This window comes from Triturus cristatus, chromosome 5_1, assembly GCF_964204655.1.
Source record: "Triturus cristatus chromosome 5_1, aTriCri1.1, whole genome shotgun sequence".
In the NCBI taxonomy this organism is placed as follows: Eukaryota; Metazoa; Chordata; class Amphibia; order Caudata; family Salamandridae; genus Triturus; species Triturus cristatus.
The window spans coordinates 670,634,131-670,661,831 of record NC_140587.1 but is presented as its reverse complement, the minus strand read 5'-3'; the positions used below and the strand labels follow the sequence as shown (position 1 = coordinate 670,661,831).

At 44.6% G+C, this 27,701-nt stretch overlaps 1 protein-coding gene across 9 annotated transcripts in view; it reads right to left on the bottom strand.

Moving 5' to 3' along the window:
* Positions 1 to 27,701, bottom strand: part of RB1CC1 (RB1 inducible coiled-coil 1) — a 666,167-nt gene that overhangs the window by 93,628 nt on the left and 544,838 nt on the right. For all 9 annotated transcript variants that reach the window (XM_085605628.1, XM_085605635.1, XM_085605627.1 and 6 more), the window contains one exon: positions 8,187 to 8,245. In XM_085605628.1, coding sequence (XP_085461754.1) covers positions 8,187 to 8,245 — 59 coding nt within the window. The remainder of the gene's footprint in view (positions 1 to 8,186; positions 8,246 to 27,701) is intronic.

Sequence of the window (27,701 nt, the reverse complement as noted above, 5' to 3'; positions counted from 1 at the left end):
TTAGGTTGAGCCTACTAGACAGTGCATGCTCTGTTTGCTGCGAGGCACATTGTGGCTTACCAAGAGCACAGAATGGCCTGGAGCCCACCCATTTCTCATCATTGGTTGCCTCTCCTTGTCATTTGCGTAGCGTCCTACCCCATCCCGGGTACATGCAAATGATCATGCCACACACAGAGCTTGGTATTATACGCCTCTATTCCTCAGCGTATAACCGTTAACTGAATATTCAACATCATGAATTCCATCACCCACACACTTAAGTTACTGTTCTATGGGGTCCGTCAGGAAGCAAAAGGGTTCAGTCATCTGTAACTGACAAGACACTACATCTCCCCCTTTGTTAAATACAAAGTACCAATAATACATTTATGCATTACAACTTTTCAATAAATTGTTTTTGTGCTCGAATCAATTGCCCAGATCTGGACTTGTGAGGCCGCAGATATACTGTAGCAGAATCCATAACTGGCATTGATGGCAGAGACGTTGGTACAGCTTTCCGCTCTCTGGATTCTCAGGTGTACAAGTCTCACTACTGAGATCTGGTGTTGGCGAAGATTGCAGTACATGCTTGAAATGCAAAGAATCTTGCAGAATGGACTTTCCAGGACGGTGAGCAGTTACCATGTGACCTTTACTAGATATAACTCTCAGTGGGTCAACAACAAAAGGAGCATCAGACTTGTGTTTCTCTTTCTCACTGACGATGACTTGGTCTCCTCTGTTTAAAACAGTGCTTCAAACACAGCGATGTCTGTTCGCATCGTTTTCATTTTGTGTTTGAGACAAATATCAGTGGTTTGAAGTTTATCAATGTCAATAGATCTCTCAGTGATCCGTTGTGGCAATTTTGTTAGTATGGCTCTCCCAAACATTAAGGTGGTAGGGCTCTCACCCATAGCAGAAGGGAGAGTTGAACAGATTTATTTATTCTTAAAGTTTTGTATAGTGCGAACATCACCCTAGAGGGTATCAGAGCGATTTACATTACACCATTCGGATACATTAGACGGTTGAGGGGGTAATATACATACATTAAATTTAAGAGGTAGACAGTGGTAGATAAGATAAGATATGCTGATAACAGTAACATATGATTTAAAGTCTTAGGATGTGAATTTGTTCATTAGAAGCATTGCCACTTCTTTTTTGAAGGAGGAGGAGGAATAGATCCTGCGTACATCTGGTGGTAAGGTGTTCCAAATCTTCGGTGCGATACCTGAGAAGGCTCTGCAGCACGGTCTCTTTTTGTGGAAGGAGTGTGGATTTAGCAGAAGTGAGCTCGCACTTCGCAAATGTCTGAACCTGCTGACAGCTCTACCTTTCGTGCTAAGTAACTGGGGGGTTTGATATGAAGCGCTTTATGGGTCATGCAGGTGATCTTTAGTTGTATTCTTGCCTTGTATGGTAGCTCGTTCAATTCTTTTAAGGTCGGTGAAATGTGCACGCTGAACGGTCTTCTTCAGGGTACTCATAAATCTCTCAACCACACAATTTGCCTGTGGCCAGAGAGGTGTGCTTTTCTGATGCTTGACATTCAAATAAGTGAGAAAATCTTTAAAACCTTGACTATTGAAAGGTGGACCATTTTTAGATTTCAAAATCGAAGAAACACCCCATGTTGCAAAAATACTTTCTAGTCTCTCAATTACCCTGTCATGAGTAGTTGACAACAGATCTTCCACCAGTGGAAAACCGGAATATTCATCAACAACTACTAGTAGATGTCCATTGTCAAGGGGTCCAAGGAAATCAATTTTCTACTATGCATGCTTTGAGAGCTCGGACATGTTCAATGGATGTGTGGTTGTCTTAGATGATAGACAGTTGCACAAATGACATGCCTTTAACTCTTTTTCAACTCTTTCATCAAGACGAGGTAACCACACTCGGTCTTGTAAAGCTTGTTTCGTAGCAACGACTCCACGATGTCCCTCATGGGACAGTTTACTATCTTGTTGTCTTACACTTTCTGGTATGATGATTCTTGAGCCTTGTAAAATAATGTCTTTGGGGTAACAAAGTTATTCTTGCACATTTTTGAATTTCTGGTACTCAAAGTCATCATGAAGAGGCCGTGTATGATTTCACCACCACTGATGTTTAATAATGTCTTTGAGTATAAGCAAATTCCAGTTAGTACTCATGGCAGCAATAATTTGTTTTACCGATATGGCAGGTGAGGTACTGGACTTCACAATGAAATTAACATAGGCATCAGCCGCTTTAGAAGTAGTGCCATGGCACTGTATTGGTACACATGAGAAGTAGTCAGCAGGGTTTCGATCTTTTCCTGGACGATGAATAAATGTGTAATGCAAACGCAACCCCCACCTCTCAATCCGAGGGGGCATCTTGGCTTTAGGATTGCTGAAAAAGGTGAGCAATGCTTGGTGGTCAGTCACAACTGTGAATTGTTTTGCATACAGGAACACATGAAAATGGTCACGATCCCACACTACAGCTAGGCTTTCTTTTTTGGGTTGCGAATAAGCACGTTCTGCCATTGACAAACTTCGGCTAGTATTAGCCATAATGTCTCTTGGGGCATTGGAGTGTCCTATCTACTGGGCAAGGATGGCACCCAACCCCACGGGGCTTGAATGAACAACAACCTCTGTCTGCAATTTCAGATCAAAGTATGCCATATCAGTTTTGTTAGCAATTGCATGCTTGATTTTCCCTAAGCTTTGTTCACATTCACTTTACCATGTAAATGGGACATTTTGTTTCATTAAGTCTCTCAAGGGGGCACTCATAGTGCCAAAGTCACGTTTATACCTTGAACAGTAACTGGCCATAACAAGGAAAGATCCCAGCATAGTTATATCTTGGTGGTAGAAGTGGATGACAAGGCCGGTACTTCATTTGGATTTGGAGTCATTCCCACATCAGGAAAAATATGACCAAAGAACTTGAGTTTGGTTTGATGAAACTCACACTTTTCTGCAATTAAAGTGAAACTTGCATCTGCAAGTATATGACACACTTGTGTAAGCGCTTCATCGTGTACCTTTCATCTGACCCAAAAACGAATATGTCATCACTGTAATTGAAAGCATTTGTGTTTGGCTTTATTATGCGATGAATGACATCCTAAAAAAAATCGGCAGCTGATGACACTCTAAAACGTAGCCTTTTATTTTGAAACAAACCAACATGGTTTGAAAAGGTTGTAATGTACCTGCAGTTCTCTTCCAGTTCAAGCTGGTGATACCCTTTGTTCAAATGAGGGCGGGAAAAGACTTTATCTCCATTCACCTGAGTAATCATGTCAGCTATGTGCAGACTGGATGTTGTTCTCTTTCGAACAACTTGTATGCTTGGCGCATATGAACACAGATGCGCACAGCTCCTCCATTGTCCCTTTTCAGCACTACCACTATGGTTGATACCCATGGAGCTGGACCAGTGGATTGCTTTATTATATTATCCTTTAATAGTGTATCAAGTTATTCCTCAACAGCCTCTTGAAAATGGAACGCAATTTGATTATGTTGTTGAGCTACAGGACGGATGTCCTCATGTACGAGAAGTTGCACTTTCATGTACTTAAGTTTTCCTAGTCCATGAAACAAAGATGGAAACTGATTCACTATCTTATGATAGGCACTGACATTCTAGGTTCCAGAAATCTGCCCCATGTCAGCAGCAGTAATGAAACTGAGTAAACATGCGCTCCATGAAGTGGCTGGCAAGACATGAATTGGAGCTTGTACTTTTGAATTTTTTTACTTGACAGTTGCTATGAATGAACCTTGACTTTGCAGTGGTGTCAAAACAGCCCACGCATACACTTTGGTTGTTGACGCAGTGAAACGGGGCACTGGAGACAGTTCCTTGTACTTTTACACTGGCATATTGTTTATTGAAATGCCTCTGTCTATGATAAAAGGTATGGGGCATCCATTCACTTTCAGTGTGATCTTGGGACAGTGTCCAAAGGAATTTCGCACTTTCACTTGGCGGCCTAGCTTTGACCAGCATTCTTCCTTGCAAGAAGCTAATCCTACATGTGCACGTCATCCAGCAGTCAACATTGACATCGCACATCCATCTTCCTCACTGTCGCTCAACAATGACTGTGACGAACTTTTAACAAAGAATTTGATGACAATCTACATTGTTCAGTTTCTACTTGCCTCAATTGATGTTGCCGCTTGGCCTTGTGGGTGTGCGTAGAACATCGCGTCTGGAACTTTCTGGCATCCATTTTGTTTTCTCGAAGTGACGCACTTGATCCTTCCCTCACTTTGAAGACTGTTACAAAATGTTTCTCTTTCCCGCAGCCTTTGCACACCTGTCTAATGAAGTGACATCTACCCTCACGTGGAAAGGAAAATCCACATCGGAAACGCAACTTCGTTTTCTTTGGAGACATTGCTTTATGGCTTTGTGTTACAACGTACTTCTCAGACTCAGTGCAGAATCATTTTGGGCTGTTTGGAACTCCATGTTAGCTGCCTGTTAGTCAGCTCTCTCCTCCGCTCTGGCGGCCATGAGTACTTGTTCCAAGCCGAGTGTCTCTTTCAGCATTCGTCGGCTGAACGAATTAGAGAGGCAGGCATCTATTACTCTGAGCCGCATGGCCTCTTCATCGTTGAACTGATTGAACTTGCAATCCTTTATGAGCGAATCAAGTCTTCCTACATACTTATCCATCGTTTCACCAGCTCTCTGTCTTTCCTGACTGAAGATGTACCTTTCATAGTTGACATTCAGCACTGGATTGTACGTGATGTTTAGTGCTTCTTTGATTTGACTGTACATCACTTCATCACCTCGTGGTATTTTCTTTATCACTGTTTTTACTTTGTCACCTGCCAAAATCCTTCAGTCAGTCCAACATGATTCACTAGCCTTGTAAGCACAACCCCCATCTGCTTGGGTGGAGGTGCCTGGTGCTGAGGTTGGGTGACTCTCTTTACTCAGGTCCAGGTAAGCGTGATCAAATTCTCTATATCTGGTTATCGCCACTTCTACGTTCTTTCTGCATTTACCTGCTTTTGCTCACAACGTTGTCTTGCGCCTGGACGTCACTGCTCGTGCACTTTCCGTACCCCGTACCTGGTTGTCACTGCCCTTGGTGTTTCTTGATGTTTGAAATGTCTCTGTTTTAGCGCTTCCTTGCACTTAGCTATTACAGCCTTTAGCGCTTCTTTGTACCTGCTTGTTGCTGCATTTAGCGTTGTCATACTGTATGAATGACTTCTCTATATCGCCTTGTGATGCGGTACCGCTTGTCTCTACTTTATCAAGCAAATCTCTAGCCGATGACAAACTTTCTATAAGTCTTTCACTTTCTTCACAGATCTTGCACTGGCTGGAGGAGTGCCGCTTCGACTCCATATACACAGCTGCGACTGCTGCCTGGAAGCAGAATTGGGGTGGTCGGGGGGGGGGGGGGCGAGGATAGGGGGGGGAGTTTAAAAAGAGAAAGCACTTACCTCAGGGCTGGTCAGCTGCCGCAGCCTCTCCTGTGTCCTCTTCCTGGGAGAAACAGGAAGCACCAGGGCTCCCACGATCCCCGCAGCCAATCACAATGCTGCAATGCAGAGTTGTGATTGGTCTGAGCGCCGTGACATGGAGATCAGCCAGGGGCTGGAGTGGTGGGCATGTTCTCCATGCAGGCTGTAATACAGCCTGCATGGAGAGCACTGAAATTGCACCCGACTGTTTAAGACTAAACAGTTATTGCGCACTTAGGTGTATTCTAACACTTCTCTCCTGCTCTGGAGCCCTGCCCCGCCCCCTCACGCAAGCTGCCTCAGCAGGAAGAAAAATAAAATGATAATAATATAACATTATTATCATTTTATTTTTTCATTTCTTTTGCTGCTTTATGGCAGTGGGGCGAAGCACCTTTGCCTTAGCGGAGAAGCCGTAACTGCATATACACCAATCGTCAATTTTCACTTTGACTGAGGCACACGTGGCATGCACCAGCTTTGACTCCACATACGCCAACCGTCGATTTTCACTTTGACCGAGGCAAACGTGGCACGTACCATCAGTTTACGTGCCACGGTAAACTTTACAGGAGAGAATTCTCGGTTCTTCCGGTTTTTGGGTTTAAGTAATCCTCAACCGCATCGCCAGTTTAAGCGTCCTACCCCAGCCGGGCACATGCAAATGATCACGCAACAGACTGAGCTCAGTATTAGACGTCTTTATTCCTCAGCAGTTAACCAGTAACGGAACATCAACATCATCAATTCCATCACCCACCCACTTTACATCACTGTTCTATGGAGTCCGCCAGTAATCAACAAGGTCACATCATCTGTAACTCACAAAGCACTACAATTCTCACGTGCCTGCATCCGACTTGTGACCCACCTTGTCAATCTTGTGTTTCTCCCTCCCAGGATGCATAGCCTCTTTAAAGTTTATTTGAGTAGCTGGCATAGTCGGCTTCCCCTGCTTGCTTTTCAAGCACTGCTCTTTTCTTTAGTATGATGTACTTCATTAGTGTGTGTGTGTGCATGTTTTTGAGCTGTCTCCCTTGAGGCTGTTTTCCCTCTTCACCTTGTTGCTAATTGTTGCCCAACCGATTCTCCCATATCGCTCCCGCTTGTGCACGCCCCTTGTACTTCTCCCCGTTGCTTGCCCCCACCTGCACCCCTTGTTGCTTGCATGCATCACCTCAAGTCTTTCCCCCCTTGCTTTTGTGTCTGTAGCTTTAGCATCACCCCATTTACCCCATATTGCTTCGTTGCTCGCCTCCAACATCTCCTGACTTGCTTTGTCGTTACCAACACAATCCAAGTGATGGTCCTCAGTCCTCTCGCCTGCCCAAAAAACCCACAAAACAACGCTTTTGCATGTTTTCTTTTAGTTACCAATCCAACTTGGATCTGTAACTAAAAAGAAAGTGTGCCATTTAATAGATGTGTGGACGTGTAGTACACATGACTACAAAATGACATGAGTGGCCGCACCAAAGTCCTTTCGTTTTTAGCTTTAACCACGCTACATAGCATTGCAGATGCTGTACAGCATGGCTAAAAGCCACTGGCAAAGCCAATAGGTCACAAAGGTGAGACCTATTGGTTTTGCTGACGCTTGTTAAATAAAGGCAGCACACTCTTCAATATTAGAATTTTTAAATCCATTTATTGCACTTCCTTAGGGTAGAAAGATTGTGGTGAATCCTATGATGTACACCAAACAGACGTTACCGAACCAAACAGATGGGTTCCAGCCAGCCGTGGTCCGTGCAGGTAAGACCGGTGGGGCCGGGGAGGGGGGAGGGGGGATTTCGAGGGACAATGCTGAGGGAAAATTAAATAAATTCATATTCCCTCTGCACCGTCCCTCGAAATACCCCCCAACGCGGCCCCATCGCCCAACTGCTGTTACCTGCACGGACCGCGGCTGGTTCCAGCTCATTAAACTCTGCCACAGTCCTAAGACATTTCACAAGCTCTCCCTGCCACTATACACATTTTTATTTTTTCGTATATGTGTATTATTTTACATGCTTTCCTACTAATTCTTAAATTCTGCCCCTAGTGCTAAACTCAAAGAACCTCTTTTAATCCTGGTTAATAAAGTGAGGACTAGAGGAGTCTGTGTCGGCTCTTGGCAACAAGTGATCATTTGCTCTAAAGCAGCTCATTGAGAATTGATCAATCGGTCTGCACAGGTTTCTTGCAAGAGAGAGGGCTGATTGTGAAAATGGTTAATCATATTGTGAGATTAAAGTGGAGACTGTAATGTGTAGACAAACTTAACAGAACGCTATAAAACAAAAAATAGCTTTTAATAATGAATTCTACGAAAAACCACAAAAGAAAATGGAAATCATTTTTTAAAAATCAAGATAGTTTTCCCAAGTTTAAAAATGAAAGAATCTGCAGGTTTCATGTGAGCCAGGGTACCATAAATCATTATGGGTGGAAGCCATAATGCTAGGTTTTTAATTCGGAAACCACCTTCCCATCAGATGGTGGTAATATACAGGTTGTAGAGACTCAACACTGAATTTTTTGTGAATCTGGAAAAATTCTCTAATCATACCTTTTTAACAAATCACATTTTATTATTCCAGAACAAGATTTTTTTCTTTTTCTCTAGATTACTGATACATGGAAACCCTTCAACTAGAATATCAGCAGAGCACACATTGTGTGTATCAGCACTTTTTAGCAAATGAACGAACAGGAAACAGCAGTACTTACTCGCGAATGGCAATTTTTTCTGAATGTCTAGAAGACACGGATGACATGCTCTGAGACATCTGAAAAACAGGAAGAAAATATATTGTCAAAATAGTGTACGCTTAAAATGGACTTTTAGACATCAGTGAAAACACATAATGCTCTAGGTCAATGCATTATATTACATAATGTGGGTATAAATTGCACCACGCCAATGTAACATACTTATGGCATGTTCAACTTCTCTTGTACAGAGCAAGCCTCGCCCTCGGGGGAGGGAGGGCTTCACAGCACTCTCACGGAAACCCACCAGGCCCCATTACATACGTTGTGTCTTCAAGAGGCCTGAGAACCAAAATTTTTTTCAATTTAAAATCAGACTGTAGTTTAATAGTAGGTACACAAACATGTTGCCACACACAGTTCTTCATAAACCAGGAATGTTGTTTGCACACAAATTAGTAAAATATAATATGTGACTTGTTGGACTTGGCCCTTTTTGGCTAAAGTTCCCCAAACGTTTTGCTTTCCCTCTAGACCTTTTTTCTGACATGGTGTTGCCAACTTAGATGCTTTCGGCACTTTGCAACTGCTGATCAGTGTCAAAGTGCAAGTGCTCCCTGTGTAAAGTGTAATGGTAATTGGTTGTCCATGATTGATATGTTTGCCTTACTAGTAAAGTCCCTAGTTAAGTGCACTATGTGTGCCAGGGCTGGTAATGCAAATGCTACTAGTGGGACTGTAGCACTAATTGTGCCACCCATACAAGAAGCCCTAAAGAGAGAACTCATGCCTGCCACTGCAGTGCCTGCGCGCAGTTTGCTAACTGCCATGTTGTCCTTACAAGTGTACCCACTTGCCAGGCCTTACCCTTCCCTTTCCATGCACATCAGACACCCCTAAAGTAGGCCTAAGGTACCCCCTGGGCAGGGTGCAGTGTCTGTGAAAGGTAGGACAGGTACTGAGGTGTGTACCATGTCCTAATAGTGAAATACTCTCCATTTTGTTTTTCACTGTTGCAAGGCCATCTTGCCCATAGGACAGAATGAGGAAGGCTGTGTAATCTGTTTCCGGCCTATCTTCCCATAGGCTTAAGATGGAGTGGTGAAGTTTAGTGTGCCTGAACTCACAATTTAATAACACATCTTTATGTGAAGGTGGTTTTTGCATTGTGTGTTTAGAAACCACTCTTTTAGAGTGGCTGGGTTTTTGTGTTCTAACATTTCTGTGTGTCTCTGCCTGGTTGTGGATTGACTGTCTGGATTTGAATGTGATAGGCTCTGGGGAATTTCTTGACCAAGGGGAGGACGTGAGACAGCAACGGGCTGACCTGCATCTGGAATGTAGGGGGGAGGAGTAGCCCCTGGAGGTGAAGAGGCCTGGGCTGCTGCCATAAAACAATGGCCCCATCTTCTGCTGAGTGATTAAGGATCCAGACCCCCAATATAAAAGGAAGAACGTGAAACTGGCAGGGAGACATCCAGAACTGGTTTGGACAGGGGTCAGTGCCCCCCTGAATACAAAGGCTTCAAAGACATTTAGGGGTATAACTATGAGAGTTGAAACCCCTGAACGTTGGAATGGAACTGTTCAAGACTGTAAAGGATTGAAACTACTTCGTGGTCAAGAAGAACCTCTGCCAAGGAAGAAACAGCTGAAGAGACTGAAGGAAAGGACTGGCCCTTGCTGTGTGTTCTGGGGCTGGCCTACAGTTTGCTGATTTAACCAAGGAGAGGCTAAAGGGACTTTGCTGTGTCCCCCTGCTTGAAAGAAGTTTCCTGTGTGCTGTGTCCTTAAGTAACGTATCCCCAAGGGACCGAGGAGAGCTGGCTCCCTGTTGTGGAAACTCTGGAACACAAAAGTTTCCAGGTGTGTCTCAGCTACTCTGTGTGCATGTGCTTTTTGCAGCCTGAGACCCTCGTAAGAATTGCCCTGTGATCACGGGCACCTGGAATCCAAGTGAGCCTCAGAGACGCTGTGTGCATATGCTTTGTGCAGTCTGAGACCTTCGTGAGGATTGTCCTGTGATCGTGTGCATCCTGAATCCAAGAGAGTCTCAGCGACGCTGTGTGTGTGTGCTTTGTGCAGCTTGAGACCTTCGTGAGGATTGCCCTGTGACCGTGCACATCCGGAGTACAAGTGAGTCTCAGCATCGCTGTGTGCGTGTGCTTCGTTGAGCCCGAGACCTTCATGAGGATTGCCCTGTGACCGTGCACACCGGAGCTCAAGTGAGTCTCAACGACGCTGTGTGCGTGTGCCCTGTTGCAGCCTGAGACCTTCATCATTGCCATCTGCCCGGACCGGCATCCCCAGAGGAGCTGTGCCGCCGACCCAAGCCTGCCTTTGCCAAGGAGGGACCTTGAACTATCCCCGTCGGGGGACGGGGGGCCCGAAGTAGGACTGCCCGAAATCAACGAAGTTGCATCAGAGGCCCAAGTTGCGAGGAGAGGAGAGTGAGGTCGCACCCCCCAGGTAACACTCAGCAAGCATGCGTATATCGCCGCCTGATGCGGGGTACGGGCTCCGAGAGAAACGCTCTCAACCTTTCCCATTCTCACAGCGCGAGCCTCCGCTCAAGCTCGTATTGCGGCCTGTACTTGCCGAGGAGAGGCAGTACCGGGGCCGTAGTGTGAAGCTGCACTTTGTTTTCCACCATACCCGTATTGGGGGCATATTCTGGCAGAAGCTGACCACGAGTCAGTAAGAGTGGCATAGAGACCGACCATAGCACCGTGATCGGTGCCGGAGTACATTATTGTTGCATTACTCATTGCATTATTTTTGCATTACGAACTGCCTGATTGTTGCATAACAAAATGCATTATTTTGACATTACAAAGTACCTGATTCTTGCATTACGAACTGCATAGCATTGCATTAGGACTGCATTGGATCATTAGAATTGCTTATTATTACTGCAATAACCTACCAGAGCTTGCTGGCCTAATAATCAGCAGGGTGAAAAATTACAAATATGCATATGTTGGACTTTTATCGTGTGGTCTCATTGTTTGTCTTTTTATATAAACATATAATTGTTTTTATGAAACTTGTGTGGAGTCTATTTGTGGTGTCATCATTGGGTTACTGAGAGCGTGGTTGCAAATACTTTACACATTTGCCTTGGAGACAAGTCTGGCTGTTCGTGCCAAGCTACCGAGAGGGTGCGCAGGGGCTATCTGAGAAGGTGTCCTTCCTTTACCTGACTTAGAAGCAAGGGTCTCTATTTGGACTAAGGTAGCTACCTCAGCAAACTGGAGACCTCCAGTTCTAACATGACTGAAAATCTTTCCCAATACACTAACATGAAAACGTTTTTAGGTACTGTTTTAGATACTGAGACTGTTAAAGATTTAGCAGTGTGGTGTCACAAGACAGTGAAAACATCGATCCTGTTCGTTTAGATTCACTTCACTCACAGACACTGCAAACTATACATACTGTATTGTCTCACGGGACTGTATGTGAAATTTCCATAGAACAGAGAATTGCATTTGATACAAGCAACTTGAACGAGTGCAATTGTGTGCTTTAACATATACATGAACGCTAAAACGAAGCAAGATCTTTTGGATGCATATGTTAAGTTAGCAAGTGCGTTAAAAGTCACAATAATTTCCTGCATATTCTTCAGAAAAACAAAGTGTATTACACAGAACAATAAAATATCATTAACACAAATGGGAAGATCAAATATGCAGGCCTAAAATGTCAGGTCAATTTGCATAAAAAAAATATTTTTAGGAAAGACAGTGTTAGTCATTCACTAATAAGAACAGGATTCTCACCAAAAGCCCTAGCAAACTGCTTTCCTTTCCAGCTTTATAATTGTTGAATTTTGACGTCAGTATAGAACAATTATAACAGCATGACGCACCAAGCTCACCAATTTCATTCAGAGTGTCAAAACCCATTACCGAAAGCGTTGAGCCGAACATCCTCTGTGCTGAAGGCTGCTGGAGCCCTGAGATATGCACTGCGTCAACATGCCTACCCCAATAAGGGACACCGAGTTAATGCTTGTTGTTATCAGGTTAAACGCCAAAGGCGGACGAAAAGGGCAGGCTAATAACGTTATTTCGGGATCAGATTTGTAGACAAAAAAGTAAAGACAAAGACGCTGATATTTTCTAAACCTTGCATACAGACTGCCAACAGTTGTGTGTATCGAAAAATCTGGGGATTAGAATAGTGACCATTCATTACAAAACTATCAAATTAGTAACAATATGGAAAAAACACCCAAACAAGGACGTGCAAAATGCAACAAACAAGCTGAAGTTAAGCCCATCGTCAACGGACAGAAAAACATTGCAAATCGACAAAAAAACGTAGAAATCACCAACAAAATACAGAGCAGAAAACAACCGTGCACATTTGCATATTTAGAATGTTTAAAGCGTGCAAGCCACTTGTTTCTAAACTCATGTTTATAGTACTTTGGATTTTAGACAGGTAAAGAAGAACTTTTATTTTCAAAGTTTAATATTAATTTGAAACAATTTAATGAGCTTGGCTTCCTTCATGTATTGCCTTCTACTGTAGCTGCTTTACCGGCCTCTCTCAGGTGAATCTGCCCACATGCACCAGCGGATAAGGCACATCATACAGAGAATGGGCAGCCAGTCGACATGCGGCCAGCTGTGAAAGGAGGAAGACCTATTACAACCTTGGAATTTTGAGAGCTCCACTGAAGACAATGGAGCAGCAGCGGCCTATTTGAACTGGTATAGGCCCGCTGCACTCAACATTTCAAAGTACTAAAAAAAAACAGCCTCGGCCTTTCTCTATCCCTGCCTTTTCAAAATACATGGAGTGGGCAGGGGAAAGGCAGGGGCTGTGCTGCAGGACACACCGGAGACTTTCCCTATCTCAGTCACTTGAGCATCGGAAGGACGGAGTGACAATGCTGCTCAGCTCCTTTGTCTCCCTGGCTTGGCCGGCGTGGAGAACTAGGCTGACTTCAGCCCCTTTTCACAGCTCTTGTTGTAAATGTTCAAAAGCCAACAGCCGTGGCCTTGTGCACAGCTGTTAGCTGTAGAACATTCTGTGCACTGTGGCCTCACGGTGCCTGAGGGGATTTCAACCCCCTTCGGGCTCAGTGAGGCCCTAGTTTTAATAATTAGAACATTCTTCCCTGATGGGGCAGAATGTTGTAATAGCGTTACAGCCATTGAAGGACCGCTCCCTTGTTTAACACTGGAGAGGGCCTTTAACAGCGAGTATCACCTGCTACGGCGCACTACATAGCTATATTGTGTATCACAACACTCGCATATCAGCTTCCAAGGCCCTCAACAGTGCCCTTCACTGCGCACAATTGCAGGTGCTTGTTAAGTACTCCATTTTGGTGAATGAGTAGTCCTCTTTTCAAGTCCAGGTGTCCAGCTGTATTATCTGTGAAAGTAGTTTTATTTTTTTCCCATCAGCCTGATTACGGAGACTAAGTGAAAAGGCGCATAAAATTACTGTACTAAGTCAAGGGGGTTGCTGCTGAATCCTCAGTTAAAGACATGACTCTTTACAAGCCACAATAACACCTTTATATGTACTATTTCAACTCATAGCACCTTTCCTACTGAGAATAAAAAGTGATGAATAAGCAAGCAAGGCTAGCCTGAGTGTGGTGTGATTAATCTACTTCACATATTCCACTAGCTGGTGGATTTGTGTGCAAAGGCTGTACCAGTTATATTCAACCAATAACAAAAGACAATTTGAAAACGCTATTCAAAGGCCTAGAATTTCAGCTGTATGTATGCGTGTATGCAGCAGGTTAAGGATGGGTCTTCTCTAAATTTTCCTGAAAGAAATCCCAAACCTTAATCCCTTACACTGATGAGTGAGGCTGCTTTTCCCTCAACACATATCTATTACACCAGATGGTGAGGCTTCTTTTGTCTTCCCTGAGGACTTGAAGGAGGGCACAGATGTCCTACACTTACCAATATCTCATGCCACAGCTAGGCCTGGGTGTAAATCAAATTACAGGTGCTTTACCACACCTACATGGCTGGTGTAAAATGTGCCATGGCAAAGTCACTGGTGGTGTTTTGTGCTTAAAATAACCCTTCACGGGACTCACTGTTCAGATTCCCAAGCTGAATGTGTAGTATTTGGTCGGTACGGCCTCTTTTGTACTTGACCAAAATGAGGAGTTCCGCCCATTAGAAATGCAAAGGTGCAATGTGTGCACAGGTGAATTCCATATTATCAAACTGACTAGGGGCAAAAGTCTTTCCCTCAGTGGTCAATTTGTAAAAAAATAAATAATAAGTGCCAGGTTCTGGTCAGGAGGCAGCTTGCACCAGCCTATTCCTACTGTTAGCGCCGCCTAAAACAGAACCAACTACGAACCATGAAAGTGGGGAGAGGATGTGGCATAATTGCCAGACCTGCTGACTTTGGAGCTAGAAAATCAGGTTTGAGTCTGGCGTCAGCTCAACATCCTGTGATTCTGGGCAAATCATTTAATCTCCTTGTAAATGAATGTGTCCTTAACTGGTGCTCATAAAAAGCACCGGTTTCGATGATTAAGTGCTGGTGCTGAGCAAAGCAAACCACTGGCTCAAATTAAACACTGCTTTAACTAGATTTAATTTGTGTAACCCGGGCCACATATCACACAGAGTTTTGCCTTAAGAAGGGCCTTACGGAAACACATTAAATACACAGAAGTAAGTATTTGGCAGTCAAAAATAAGCACTAGTGTAAACAAGAGACTGAAAGAAGGCAATACAAACTACAAACAGTGAATGAGTACCCTTAACTGTGATAGCATTGGGATTAGTCAGATACCAGTATTTAGCCTTCATTATCTCCCTACACCAGGAGTTTAAAACAATAATCGTCTGCAAAACCATTAAGCAATTCAGACCTTGGGCCTGATTACGATCTTGGAGGACGGGATACTCTGCTACAAACATGAGGGATATCCCGTCTGCTGCGTTACAATGTCCATAGCATATAATTTAGCGTGTAATATGGCGGTCACGTTTGTGACGGCGTATGCGACCCGCCAGAATCGTAATCAAGCCCTATGTGTCATGATCTGATTGGTGGAGGGGCTTCAAACTTCTCTAAGACTTCCTCATTTGTTGGACAGGTCAAGGCGTTGTCCATTTAAGCATGAACTGTGGCGTGCGTTTATTAAAGCAGAAGTCTAAATCTCGTCACCTGTGTACCACATTATTTCTCTTCCTAATTACTTACAAAACAGGCTTGAACATTATGATCAAACTTGTAAAAACCGTTTAGGAAATTTGTGGTTAGCTTCGTAATAAATGTATTTCTGTTTGCATGTTAATATTTTATTAGTGCTTCTGCCACTATTTGTTTTCTTAATAAAACTTCAAAACCTCTTTCTTCAAAGCAGGTCACCAGCTGCAGAAGCGAGGCGTTAAATGCGCCCCTTCCTGAAGCTGAGGTCATTCACACATGGCCTGCCGGCAGTGTGAGAACAGTGACACACACCACATTCTGTTGATTCTACATATTCAAAGACACCCAAGGAAGAACACCGTGACTCGTCTCCGATGGGGCTGAGAAACTTAGGTTCACTCCGCCAGTGTACTATGTCATTTATACAGAGACAACTGGGATCACAATATGACAACTTCTTCGTGTCTGTTCAGTGTACAGCTTCTATACAACAGAGAATGAAGGCACTTTTTGTTCATTTTCTTCCGTTTCTCGCCCGATCTCTAATTCCTTATTTTTGTTTTTTGGTAAAGGTCTGAAATAGCAAGTTAACTCGTATTGATAGAGTGCTAGAAGAAAGAAGCAAGACTTTATTAATCATCATAGTCCTGGTATCTTGGTAGGTGAAATGTTGCTCCTGCCGGGTTCAGCTCAATCCAATGGGAAGAACCACGAATTAAAAGAGACTTCTGCAGGTCTCTAGAGTGGGATCTTCAAGATGGCTGCATATTAAGGGAGATCCTGCTCAAGGAACTGATTCGTCATTAATTCTGCTGGCATACCTTTCGTATGTCGGAAGCCACTAGTTTATCCATACACTGATTTAGCCAACTGAGAGCATCAAGTGACCAGAAGGTGGGCACTGACTTAATCTCGCTGAAAGTGCACTCCCTCACTCTGTTGTGTAGCACAGTGGCAGAGGCTGAAAACCCCCTGTGAGACTTTGAAGATGGAGCAACCCAGGAAAGGAACTGGGCCACGTAGCGCAAATGTAGAAGGATTTGAAGATGACCCACTGAGACGAATCAATATCTCGAGGGGCAGTCATGGACAGATAAGCCTCGCATCACTGGAATACAGGAATCCACTCAAACAGTCCTGTGGAATTAATTGCCAAGCCTGCTAAAGAACTCCTCCCTCCATCCGCATCTACTATACCTAGTTGTCGTACTTCTTAGTTGAGAGGGCATATAGCTAAATGGGGTATGGATCAGTCCCAGAAAATCCCCACTGCCCCTTATTGCTTATTCTGAATTGTTATGACAAGGCAGTGGCGGCGAAAGGAAAACTGCAATTAGAGGGATCTAAGGTGTGTGTGTTAGACCCTGTTCATGTGGGTCATGAGGCAAGCTGGGTCTACTGTGCCACAGTGTTGGGGGCTGAGGTCGTTCGCATTTGGATGTCCTGGGGTCAGCCCTACAATGCCTCTGCAAACTAGGCCTAGTAGAACCCCTTCGGCAATTAACTTTTGAGAAAGTGAATTTAGCTTATATCTGTGCCTTAATGTATATAGGAACAGTAAAAACTCCAATGCTCATGTTTGTCTTAAAATGTACCGTTACATTTTATTAATAAATATCTATGTCATTTTTATACCAGCCTAAATACCACTCAAATCTTAGTATTCCTGCACATTAACTCACCCTTTAAAATACTACAGCCATTTAATGTCTCTGTTCGTGTTAGTGAAGGGCATTATGGGCAGGCTGCTACGTGAGTTCAGCCAGCATGCTGTGGTCACAACCTGCATTTGCTCCCTACTTCTTGTTGATCCTTTGCGGAATCGCACCTATCCTACCTTTTTGTCGCTATCCCTTAGCCTGGGGTCCCAGTAAAGCCATGCCACTAATGTTTTGTAAAATTAATAAAGCAATCACTCGGCTCTTTTAGGACTTTAGCACAAAGCACTTTTTTGTCTATAGAACCTTAAGCCTAAACTCCTGTTTTTTTAACGACCCCGGTTTTAACAATGCACTAATTGTAGGAACTTGTTATCTGCACCCTGCCGTAGACAAAGATCACACACAGCCCCACTTTCAACAACAACTGCCCCAGGTCAGTTATAGCTCGCTTCACTTTATTATCCTTCTTATGGTTTAAAGCAACCTATTCAAGAGTAGATTATGTCATGCCTAAAGCTACTATGTTTATTTGAATGTATGTTGCTAAAACTGCTGGGTTTCTGACAGATATTTGTTTATATTTACTATGTCACACCCTATCTATAGCTTAAACCCATTTACGATTGAATGCGCTATTTATGGACCTTTTTATGTCTTTTTATGCATTTGTATACATTTAAATTACAGTTACATTACACTGATCTTACTTTGATGGACTTGACTGTCTACATAAAGCATTATTAAACATGAAACTACAGCCATTTAAGTAAAGTTTGTATAATTGCACATTTTACTGAAACGTGCTAGAAAAGCATAGCCTAGGTCTGAGGTTAGAACAACATAGTGATGATTTCAGAAAAATGCAGTCCGCTCATGTTAATGATACTTGGTGTATGTACATTGTCAAAGGCGTATCACATTCCTTACCATGAGAAGAAAGTTCAGCATTACATGCTCCAACTGATTAAACGCGAAGCTCTGGTCCGTTAAAATGGCAATGACCTTGCATTATTTTTGCTCTCTTATAGGCTACTTTGCATTAAACACGTTAGACGTTATAAGCTACTTGAAGTGTTCTTTTTTAGACTCCCAGTGGTAGCGATAGTCAGCAGTCTCAGGCTTCTCAAGGAGGTAGTGTGGGGGTCAGCAAGCTCAGCACTCAACCAGCACACAGCAGCGCAGTAACCGATTGTCTGATCCAGTGCTTGTCTTTTGTAAAAAGAACGAACTTGAATACACTTTTAGGTTTAACTTTGTTTTATTGAATTTCAGTCAACAAAATAGGCACATTACATACAGCAAACTATTCCACTTTTCGGCAACAGGGTCCCCCCTCTCCCAGTAACTGGCCCCGCCCCCTCCCATCTATGAGGACCAATACGTAGTTCTGTAATGAATGTTCCTGCCAAAGCTGGCGCAGTGGGGTAGGAGCCCCATCGAGATAGGTAGTACGCAAGGCCCGACAACCAAAAACCCCCAAATACCCCTTCCCCGAGCCCAATTTCACCCCCTCCCCCCCGAACCGGTGTACTGTAGCTGTATCCTGTTAGGGTGTTACGTGAGAGGCCTAATTCATGTCGTACCTTGGGGGGCCTCCCATACCCGTTGAGCATCAATGAGACGAAGAAGGCGAAGTTATTTCGGGCATGTTATTTCATTGAATTCCAACGCTAGCAGAGATAGTAGAGGGCACCATATAGTGTTGACTGAGTCTGTTGAGCATGTAAGGTTGGCTTGTATTCTCTCCATTCCAATAATGTACCAGAGTTTGTATAGCCATCCTGTGTGTGCTGGCCGTTGAATACACTTTTAAACAACACTACACACTACAAAACGCAGGTACTGTTTCACTGGCGCAGGCCCACTGTATCTTGGTGTAAGGCAGTCCTTCACCCCTCCATTTCCCTTCAATGTAAGATAAAGCATAATGTGGCTCGGGTCAGGCACAGGTGCAGTGTTATTCGCCTCTGACGTTCAGAATTGTGCAGGCAGTTACAACAGTTCTTTCACCACAAACCAGTTATCTTTAGCCATACGTTGGCAGGGGTCGGGTCTGCAGCAATCATCACACACCTCCTCCTTCTTGGGAATGGAGAAGCGTCAGTTGCAAGTGCAGCAGCACTCTGGCTCGGGTCTGGAGTGTAGCAGCTGTAGGCAGGCTCCAGAGGTCATGGGTGCAACTGTTGATCCTCTTAAAGGGGCCGCCTCCTCTTACACCTGTCTACAATGCATGGCGGTTGATCTGCCTCAGGTGCAATGTGCACACACTTCACAATAGCTTCAGCCACCCCTTGGGGTCTCAGTGGCACCTATCTCATCGGGGCACACTTCAAGACAGTGCCTTGGCTTTAACCAATGCAGTCAGGAGAGGACACACCCTGATCCGGGAGCATGCCTTTCATCATCCATGAAGTCTCTCATGGTGGACAGACTCACACTGCTGGGTCACATGGAGTTATTAGGCTCATTTGAGAAATGTTATCTTTATATGCTTACGTTCTTAAGTTGCGTTCCATCCCCTTAAACATGATGACATTTGACACACATCGGATAACATTCCTTGAACTTAGTTTGCTTACAATACTACTTTGTAGGTACTATACCAGAACACCTTGAACTCTCTGTACAAGGGCTAATTTCAGCACCCAAGATGTTACTTGTTTTTGGCCGCTCTGTAACCGAGCTATCACAATAGAATAAACAATAGCGGCCTGACTGGGGCTTCGGCACTGTAACATCAAGGATGTCACTACATACAGGACATCAAGCCTTTGTTTTTTCAGAGGAGCATTTTGCTGGCGGCACTGAGAGCTTGGTCCATGCCAGAATTCCAGCTCAGCTGATTCCCATCACCAAATACCAGGGAGTCTGTCCAACTTTACATCAAGACAGGCAGCTTGCTGACATTTACCCACAGGAAATAGGGAGGTAGACCACCCGACAGTGATTTGACAGATCCACTCACCTTAGACACAATAGGGTAGAATGTGCTAGGTAGGGGTAGTTTCAGTTTCTTTATTTTTGCAAAGTTAACTAAAACCATTGCAATATTAACGCTTATAAGAATAAAAAAAAAATTAGCCGAACATTCAATGTCATTTCATCCACCTTTGCTACCTTTTTAAGCACTGAAATTTTAAAACGAAAATCTTCTAGTAAAACCAGTTAAAACCCAGCGGTAGGGAGGTTCCTTACAATCTAAGATCAGAATTAATGATAGTGGTATTAATATATGTCCTTAGTTTGCTGGGTGCTACCAGTGGTAGGGAAGGTACACTATATTACAGTCCTTGGATTCGGAAGGTTTTTCTTTGAGCAATAACCCCTGTGTGCCGGTCTGTTGCGCATCAGTCATGGCATCGTCTGCACAGGAAGGGATCTCCTCATCACCTATATAGGCGCCACCTTCGTGCCCTGACGTCAGTTACTTTTTCAGGACTTTCCATGCCAGAAACACGGAGCCATGAAGTATACTGACATTGGTGTGTTTGAAAACTAGAGCCCTGAATAGGATGAACCCTATCCCAAGAAACCTGTCCGTAGTGCGGGGAGTATGGGTGAGTCGTTAAGGAATCTGCGGCTAGATCATATCTCTACCAAATAAGGCATTACCGAAGGCAAGTAACTTGTTCAGCTGATAGAGACAACAAGTAGCAGATTCCTTACCTTTGAATAGATACCCAAGCAATACCATCCCCGGAAGTGGGACTGCGGACAAGTTCAGACTAGAAAATCCTGCAGTACTGAACAGCCGGAATGGGCACACCTGCAGACTTGACTGTCTATGCAGTGATGTTTGGTAAACATATGCAGGGATGCCCAGGTTGCTCCCTGACAAATGTCCAGGACTGGGACCCCATGTGCTAGCGCAATGGTAGCAGCCTTAGCTCTTGCAGAATGAGCCCTTAAGCCTTCAGAAGGCTGCTTCTTTGCCACAGCGTAACAAATCTTGATGTGGAGGATGACCCATCACAAGATGGTCCTCTTCTGCACCGCCCGACCCTTCTTCGCTACAACATACACCACTAAGAGTTGGTCGTCCACCCAGAACTCTTTTGTTCAGTCAAGGTAGAACGACAATGCTCTTTTTTGGTCCCAGACGGTGGAGTTGCTCCTCTTCTTTTGGGGGATGCGGAGGAGAGTAGAAAGTGGGCAAGGCGACAGATTGTCAAACATGGTAAGGTAACTACTTTCGGAAATGAAAGAGGCCCTAATGTAAAGTACCAACTTGTCAGAAAATATGGTTAAGAAGGGAGGCTTGGGTGATAAAGCCTGCAGCTCACTCAACCTTCTGCCAGAGGTAGTTGCCACCAAAAAGACTGTTTTGATGGTGAACAGCCGGAATCTATGTACAATAGGTGATTTAAATAAGGAGGTTTGGTCTGGTAGCCTCATGAAGGAAGACAAAGCCAAAAGATACCCTTTCAGGGTGCCCAGAGCCCTGCTGGGCAAGGGCCAAAATAAAAAGCAACACATCAGAAAGGGAAGCAGACAGAGGGTCAATATACTTTTCTGTACAATACGATACAAATTAGTTCCACTGACAGCCGTAAACAGTCTTGGTGGAGGAGCGATGGCTGCCAAGATAACATTGCAGACTTCCGGAGGAAGGTCAAAAGGTGTCAACTGTCGCCGCTCAATCTCCACGCGGGAAGGCATAGAGTTGACAGGCTTGGGTGGAGGACACTCCCCTGCAGCTGGGACAGAAGATCCTACCGAAAGGGCAGCCTGATCAGAGGATCACAGAAGCTCAGGATACCAGACTCTTTGTGCCCAATCAAGAGCCACAAGGATGATTTGGGCCTGTTTGTTCCAGGTATGGGCAGAAAGGCATGCAGGAGGCCTGAGCTCCACTCAAGATGAAAAGTGTCTCTGAGAGAGAGTCACTCCAGCACGCAAAACTGCTGACATTGTGCATTCTCGACGGAGGCAAACAGATCTAAGCAAGGCTCTCCCCACTGTTGAAAGAGAAATTGCACCACCTCCAGATGGAGACATAACTTGTGAGCCGTCAGGCATCGATGGCTGAGTTCGCCTGTCCCGGTGTTCAGAGAACCTGCCAGGTGTTGAACCATCAGGGAAATGCCCTGCTGTTCCAGCCACATCCAGAGATGCAAGTGCTCCACTCTTCCCCGTTTGGTGCAGTACCACTTGGCAGTAGTGTTGTCTGTGAATACTTGAACTAGCCTTCCCTTGATAAAGGGTAGAAAGGCTTTCAATGCCAAATGGATCGCTCGGAGCTCCAGCAAGTTCATGTGGAGTCTGGATTCCGCCGGAGACCAGAGTCCTCTGATCTTCACCTCTCCCAGATGGCTGCCCCATCCTAAGAGTGACGCATCTGTCACTACTGTAAGATTTTGTTGGGTAAGGGATAGGGGTCTGCCTCAATCACGGTTCGTAATACACCACTGCAGGTCTCGTGCAGTTCCCTCATATGGGCAATGTCAGAAAGATTCCCCTGATGTTGTGCTCATTGGAACTTCAGATCCCACTGCAGCCATCTTGCATGTGTTACTAGCAGGATGCAGAAGGTCATGAGGCCAAAGAGCCTCAGAGACATTTTCAGTGAAATCCAGGATACAGGCTGAAACATCGGTATTATAGCCTGAATATCCTAGACTTGTCGCTCCGGAGGATACGCCTGAGACTGCACTGTGTGCAGAACAGCTTAGATGAAAGTGAGTGTCTGAGAGGGTGTCTGGTGCATCTTTGGTACGTTGATAGTAAACCCCATCAAATTAAGGAGGTTCTACGTAGTCTGGAGGTGAGAGACGATAGCCTGGAGCGAGCCTGCCTTCAGCAGCCAGTCGTCAAGATAGTGGAAGACTGGCACCCCTGATCTGCGGTTGAAAGCCCCTTCTGTAGCCACGAAAGGAGCGAAAGGCAGATTGGAGCAGCCAAGAGGCCTAAGAACTTGGCTGTAGCCCATGATTCCTTAAAGCGCTCCAGTGTCGTGTCTTCCTCGTCTCCAAAGAGACAGGTGCCATTAAAGGGAATGACCATGGTCTGGGCATCTTCCGAAAAGCCAGATGTTTCCAGCCAGGTGTGGCGTCTGACAGCCACATCGTGGATATCGCTCTGCCCAGTGAATCGGGTGTGCTTAAACCACAAGGAATAGAGAACTTTGCTGCATTTCTCCTGACTTGTGCTGCTTGGGACAGTATGGCCCAGGCCTCCTACGGGACCTGTGCCAGTACTTGCGCAACAGTTTCCCACCGAGAGTGGGAAAAACAGCCCAATAAGCATTTGGTGTTCACTGACCGCAATGCAAGTTTGGCGGGAGAAAACATTTTCTTGCCCCAACGATCCAGCCTCTTGGATTCCCTGTATGGGGGAGTGGCAAGGAACGTGCTATGGGAATTGGAGGCTTGGACAACCAAGCTCTCTGGGGTGGGTTGGGTAGTCAGGAAGTTTGGGTTGCCTGAGGCAGCGCGGTGGCAGCGGGTGATCAGCCTGCTCACAGGAGCCCCTGTACTGGGCATGGAACAGGTTCCCAGAAAGATGTTCGAGAGCACCTTAGTGAATGGGAACAAGGGTTCTGAAGAGGAGCCTCCTGGCTGTAGCACCTCTGACAAGATGATATTCTTCACCATCACTATGGGTGGCTGAAGGTCAAGGACCTCAGCTGCCCTGCGCACCACAACTGCGTAAGATGCACCCTCCTCCGTAGCCATGAGAGGAGGAGAAAGCATGCCAGTGTATGGGGAGGTATCTAGACCACTGACCTCACCCAATTCTTCATACCAGTCCTTGTCTTGGTTGTAATGCTGGTATTCTAAAGGGTCCAGTGAACCTCCTATTCTTCTACCAATCCTGGCCTGTCCCAATAAGGCTCAGGGAAAAACATAGGGCTAATGGCCCCTGTCGGCGCCCGAATCAGCATTGGTCGATGCGGTGCTGGCTCTGTGTCGTCACGGAGCAAAATAAGGCTGGTGGCGCCAGTGGGAGGTGGGAGCATTGACGTCATAACCGGTGACAAGAAGGTTGCAGTAGAACGACTGGCGTCGAGGCCAGCTTGGAACCCAATGGAGCCCCCTCGGATCCTGCAAGGCCTAAAGGTGCGTCAGAAGGGTCAGGTAGCCAAAAATGAGGTGCATGGCCTCATAAAATTCTCTAAGTTGAGCAGAGGTCACTACAGCTCTTGGAAAAGGAGGGAGGCATGGAGCCGACCCAGGAGCAGGTTCTGGATAGCAAGGCCTTGAAAGAAGGTCTCCATGCGCAGGCCAACAGACGGGAGCAGTCAAAGCACACTTCTGATCCCTCTTACCCGAGTGTCCCAAGGATCTTGAGTGGGATGAAAAGGATTTGGGACTTCTGGAGCGGTTCCGGGATGTTGCTCTCGACCGAGAACTCTGAGACCCCAGCGTGGCATCACCTGTCAGGCCGTAAATAGCTTTAGGGACTGCTCCCTGATACCTTTGGAGCCATGGTATGGCAGTGGGAGAACAACTTGGAGTTACGCTCAAGACACTATGGGCAAACAAAATGCGAGCCCGTAAGTGACATGGAACGAGGACATGCTTCACATGGTTTGAACCCTGAAGTCTTTCTAGAGGACATGATTTCCTACACACCAAATAAGGGATCAACAAAAAGTCGAAAATCCTGTCAAAAAGTGACAGAGGTTAGCTCTCTTCATGGATTAGTGCTCGATTGGTGCGGAAAGAAAAGAACTGACGCCAGCTCGCTGAGGTGGCGCCTATATAGGAGACACAGACAACACTTCTGGCATGGATGACTCCACGTGTAGCCGACAGACGCCACCTATCGGCAAACAGGGGTATAGCCTGAAGAAAAATCTTCCAGATCCAGACTGATGCCTGGGAAATTAAAAGGTAAGGAATCTGTGGCTAGATGTCTCTTTATTAGATTGGGGTATTTCCTATCCTGGGCTGTCAAGAAGGAGCGGGAATGCTGGAGTGTGTTCAAAGTCTTACATGAGCTAGCAAAACACAGAGGAAACCAGCTCAGATAACAGAGTTTTCAGTGGTACTACAAAAATGTATACATACCTAAACTCATTGGGGGAGCAAAGAAATTTGGAATTATTTAAACAGTGTGCTTACTTGTACAGACTATGACCAAGGGAAGATGTTACATTTACTGATCATTCCAAAGGTAAATAGGGCTGCTGTTTCGGACATGAATAATGGGAAGGTACCAGCAGTGACAGCTACAGCACAAAATTCTCTGAAGATTATTTAGATGTAATCGCTTCACACTTACAATATAGTTACTATTAAGGAATTAGAATGGTAGATTGCCACAATTCCACAGAGCGACAGTAGTAATGTTTATTCTTAAAATAGATGCTCCCAGTCATCTTAATATGGTGATGCTGTATGAATGTCGACCAGTAGTGTTTTTCATCTATGCCGGACTTTATATCATATATATTTACAGCATGGTACGCCCATATATTAGTCGCTTTGCACCTCCTCCTCATTTCCTTTCCTTTACTTATATCTGTCAGTCAGCACAGATTTCTCTGCATAAAAATATCAGTATCTATTCTTTTAATATAACACAACCAAACCTCTATTCTCATTGTTTAAAGACACCAGTGATTGCTCTTTTAATGCAGCTGCTGCAGTGATAAGGGCACTGCTATTCCTAATTGGCAGTCTTTTCCTTTGCTTCATTACCAGCATTTGTACATATGTTCCAACTTGGTTGTTGATTCCTCTACATAGGAACGCATAATCTTTCCGGCTATATTGTGGCAGCACCCCACAAGCACTTGTGCGCACTGGTTCATGTGTCAGCTTGTTAACATTGTATATCTGTTGGCCATTTCTTCGGTGCAACCTTATTTTTACAGAGTGACATCATTGTTCAATTTAAATGTATTTATGCTTCTCATTTCAGTTTTTCCAGACGTTTTAAAATGCATAGAGGCTTCTTAAATGTTTTCAATGTAAATATTGAATTAGTCATAGGCTATAGATATGAAGCTCACGATAACTAAGAATCCACAAGCACAATGGCACTGGTTTCCAATTATTTATGAATGTTAATGACCAAATAAAACACATATTTGCCATAAAGAAATTTAAAGAAAGTAGACTGAAATCAACTATCATTCATAAAAAATTGTTTAGGTCATGGTCCAAGGTCAAATATATTCATGTCAACAATTAGCTGTGAACAGAGGGACTAATCCATATTCTACAGTTTCAATGAGTATCAGAGGCGATTCCTTTGTGACATTCACCAAATATCATAACTTAAGAGAAAATATGGTCACAAAGTCATCAATAACAGTTGTCAGTTCAATAACAATCTTGAACGTCACTCCGGAACACTAGTCAGAATGTCCGTATTGTCATCCCACTGAGATTTTTCCATAAGCTAGGCTCTAAAATCTTTAGTCTGATAAAAGCTGGACACAAATATAGTAAGCTATGAAATAATGATTGCACCCACTGATAAAGGTGGTGTAGAGGTCTCTTATCTGGAAAGTTAGTGCCATATTTTACTAACTCATTATCTGCACAAGTGGCAACACCCTGATATAGAGCTGCCACACATTGAGACTGAAAGGACAATCACTAAACCCATTCCACCTTAAGCACTGCTACATAACTTTAATTTGTTGATGACAAGATCCAGCCACTGTGCAATAAGCTGTATGCATTGGGAGCGTGTGGTTGAAATGTTTGTGGTAAACTGTGCTCTACTCTCCACAGGTTAAAATAAAAGGCATAAAATCTTCCTTTAAAAATACATTTCTCAAATTCTTTAGAGGGTTCTCTTCAAACATGGTGTTTTTTTTAATAGAAAATCAGCTGAGACAATGTGGCCCCATATCAACTTTCACAATATGTTTTCTTTCAGACTACATATCTCCCTTCAAGAGAAATACCCTGGGTTTCTCAATGCACCAATAAAACCCAGATGCTGAACTTCATCTCAGACCAAAACTGTCTCTCTCAAAATAAATACAAACTATTTTAAATGCCTTCACAAGGTTCAAATCACTCTCATAACTTTACATCAAACTGGCTCTTTACTGTTTGATACTTGTGCCAGAGCTGCCCACAAAAAATCAACTTCCTTCATCTACCCTAGGAATGTCTACTAATTTACCAGCTCTGATTATGGTGGTGAGATCACTGGATAAAATACTAAAATAACATTTGTAGAGTGGTGGGGCGTGCACCTCTATAGTGATGCGATAGGAGGCAGAGCATGCTCCTCTGCATGGGCCAATCATAATTGGCACCCCCCAAGGACCCTGATTTCCCTAGGCTAGACACATGCACCCCTTTGAGCAGAGTGAATTCGAGAAAAGTACATCTTGAACAAGAGCCCAGAACCGAGGTGGTTTGGTGTGTCCCTGAAGAAAAGACTGAGTCAGTAAGATGGCATCCGGAGCGGTGGAGTAAGGAGTGGCTGCACGACTCTGCCGCACAGCGAGATAGGGAGGGGGGGCAGTGACCCTCTAGGTGACTTGAGCCCAATCTGCAGTACTGCTACTGCCCAGTAGTTCCGACCCAGGGAGGGGTGTGGTCCACCGCCAGCAGGAAAATAGCCCTACTGAGGTTGAATAGCAGTATTGGTGCTGCTCTGAATGACCTAGGGACCAGGAGGTGGTCCCGTAAAGTAGGTGGCAGAGTGATGAGGTTGGACGGTGGGTGTCCATGATCAGGGAGGGGCCCCATTGAGGCAGCACAAAGGGAGTGGAGCATTGAATTAAAAGAGGAACAAGACA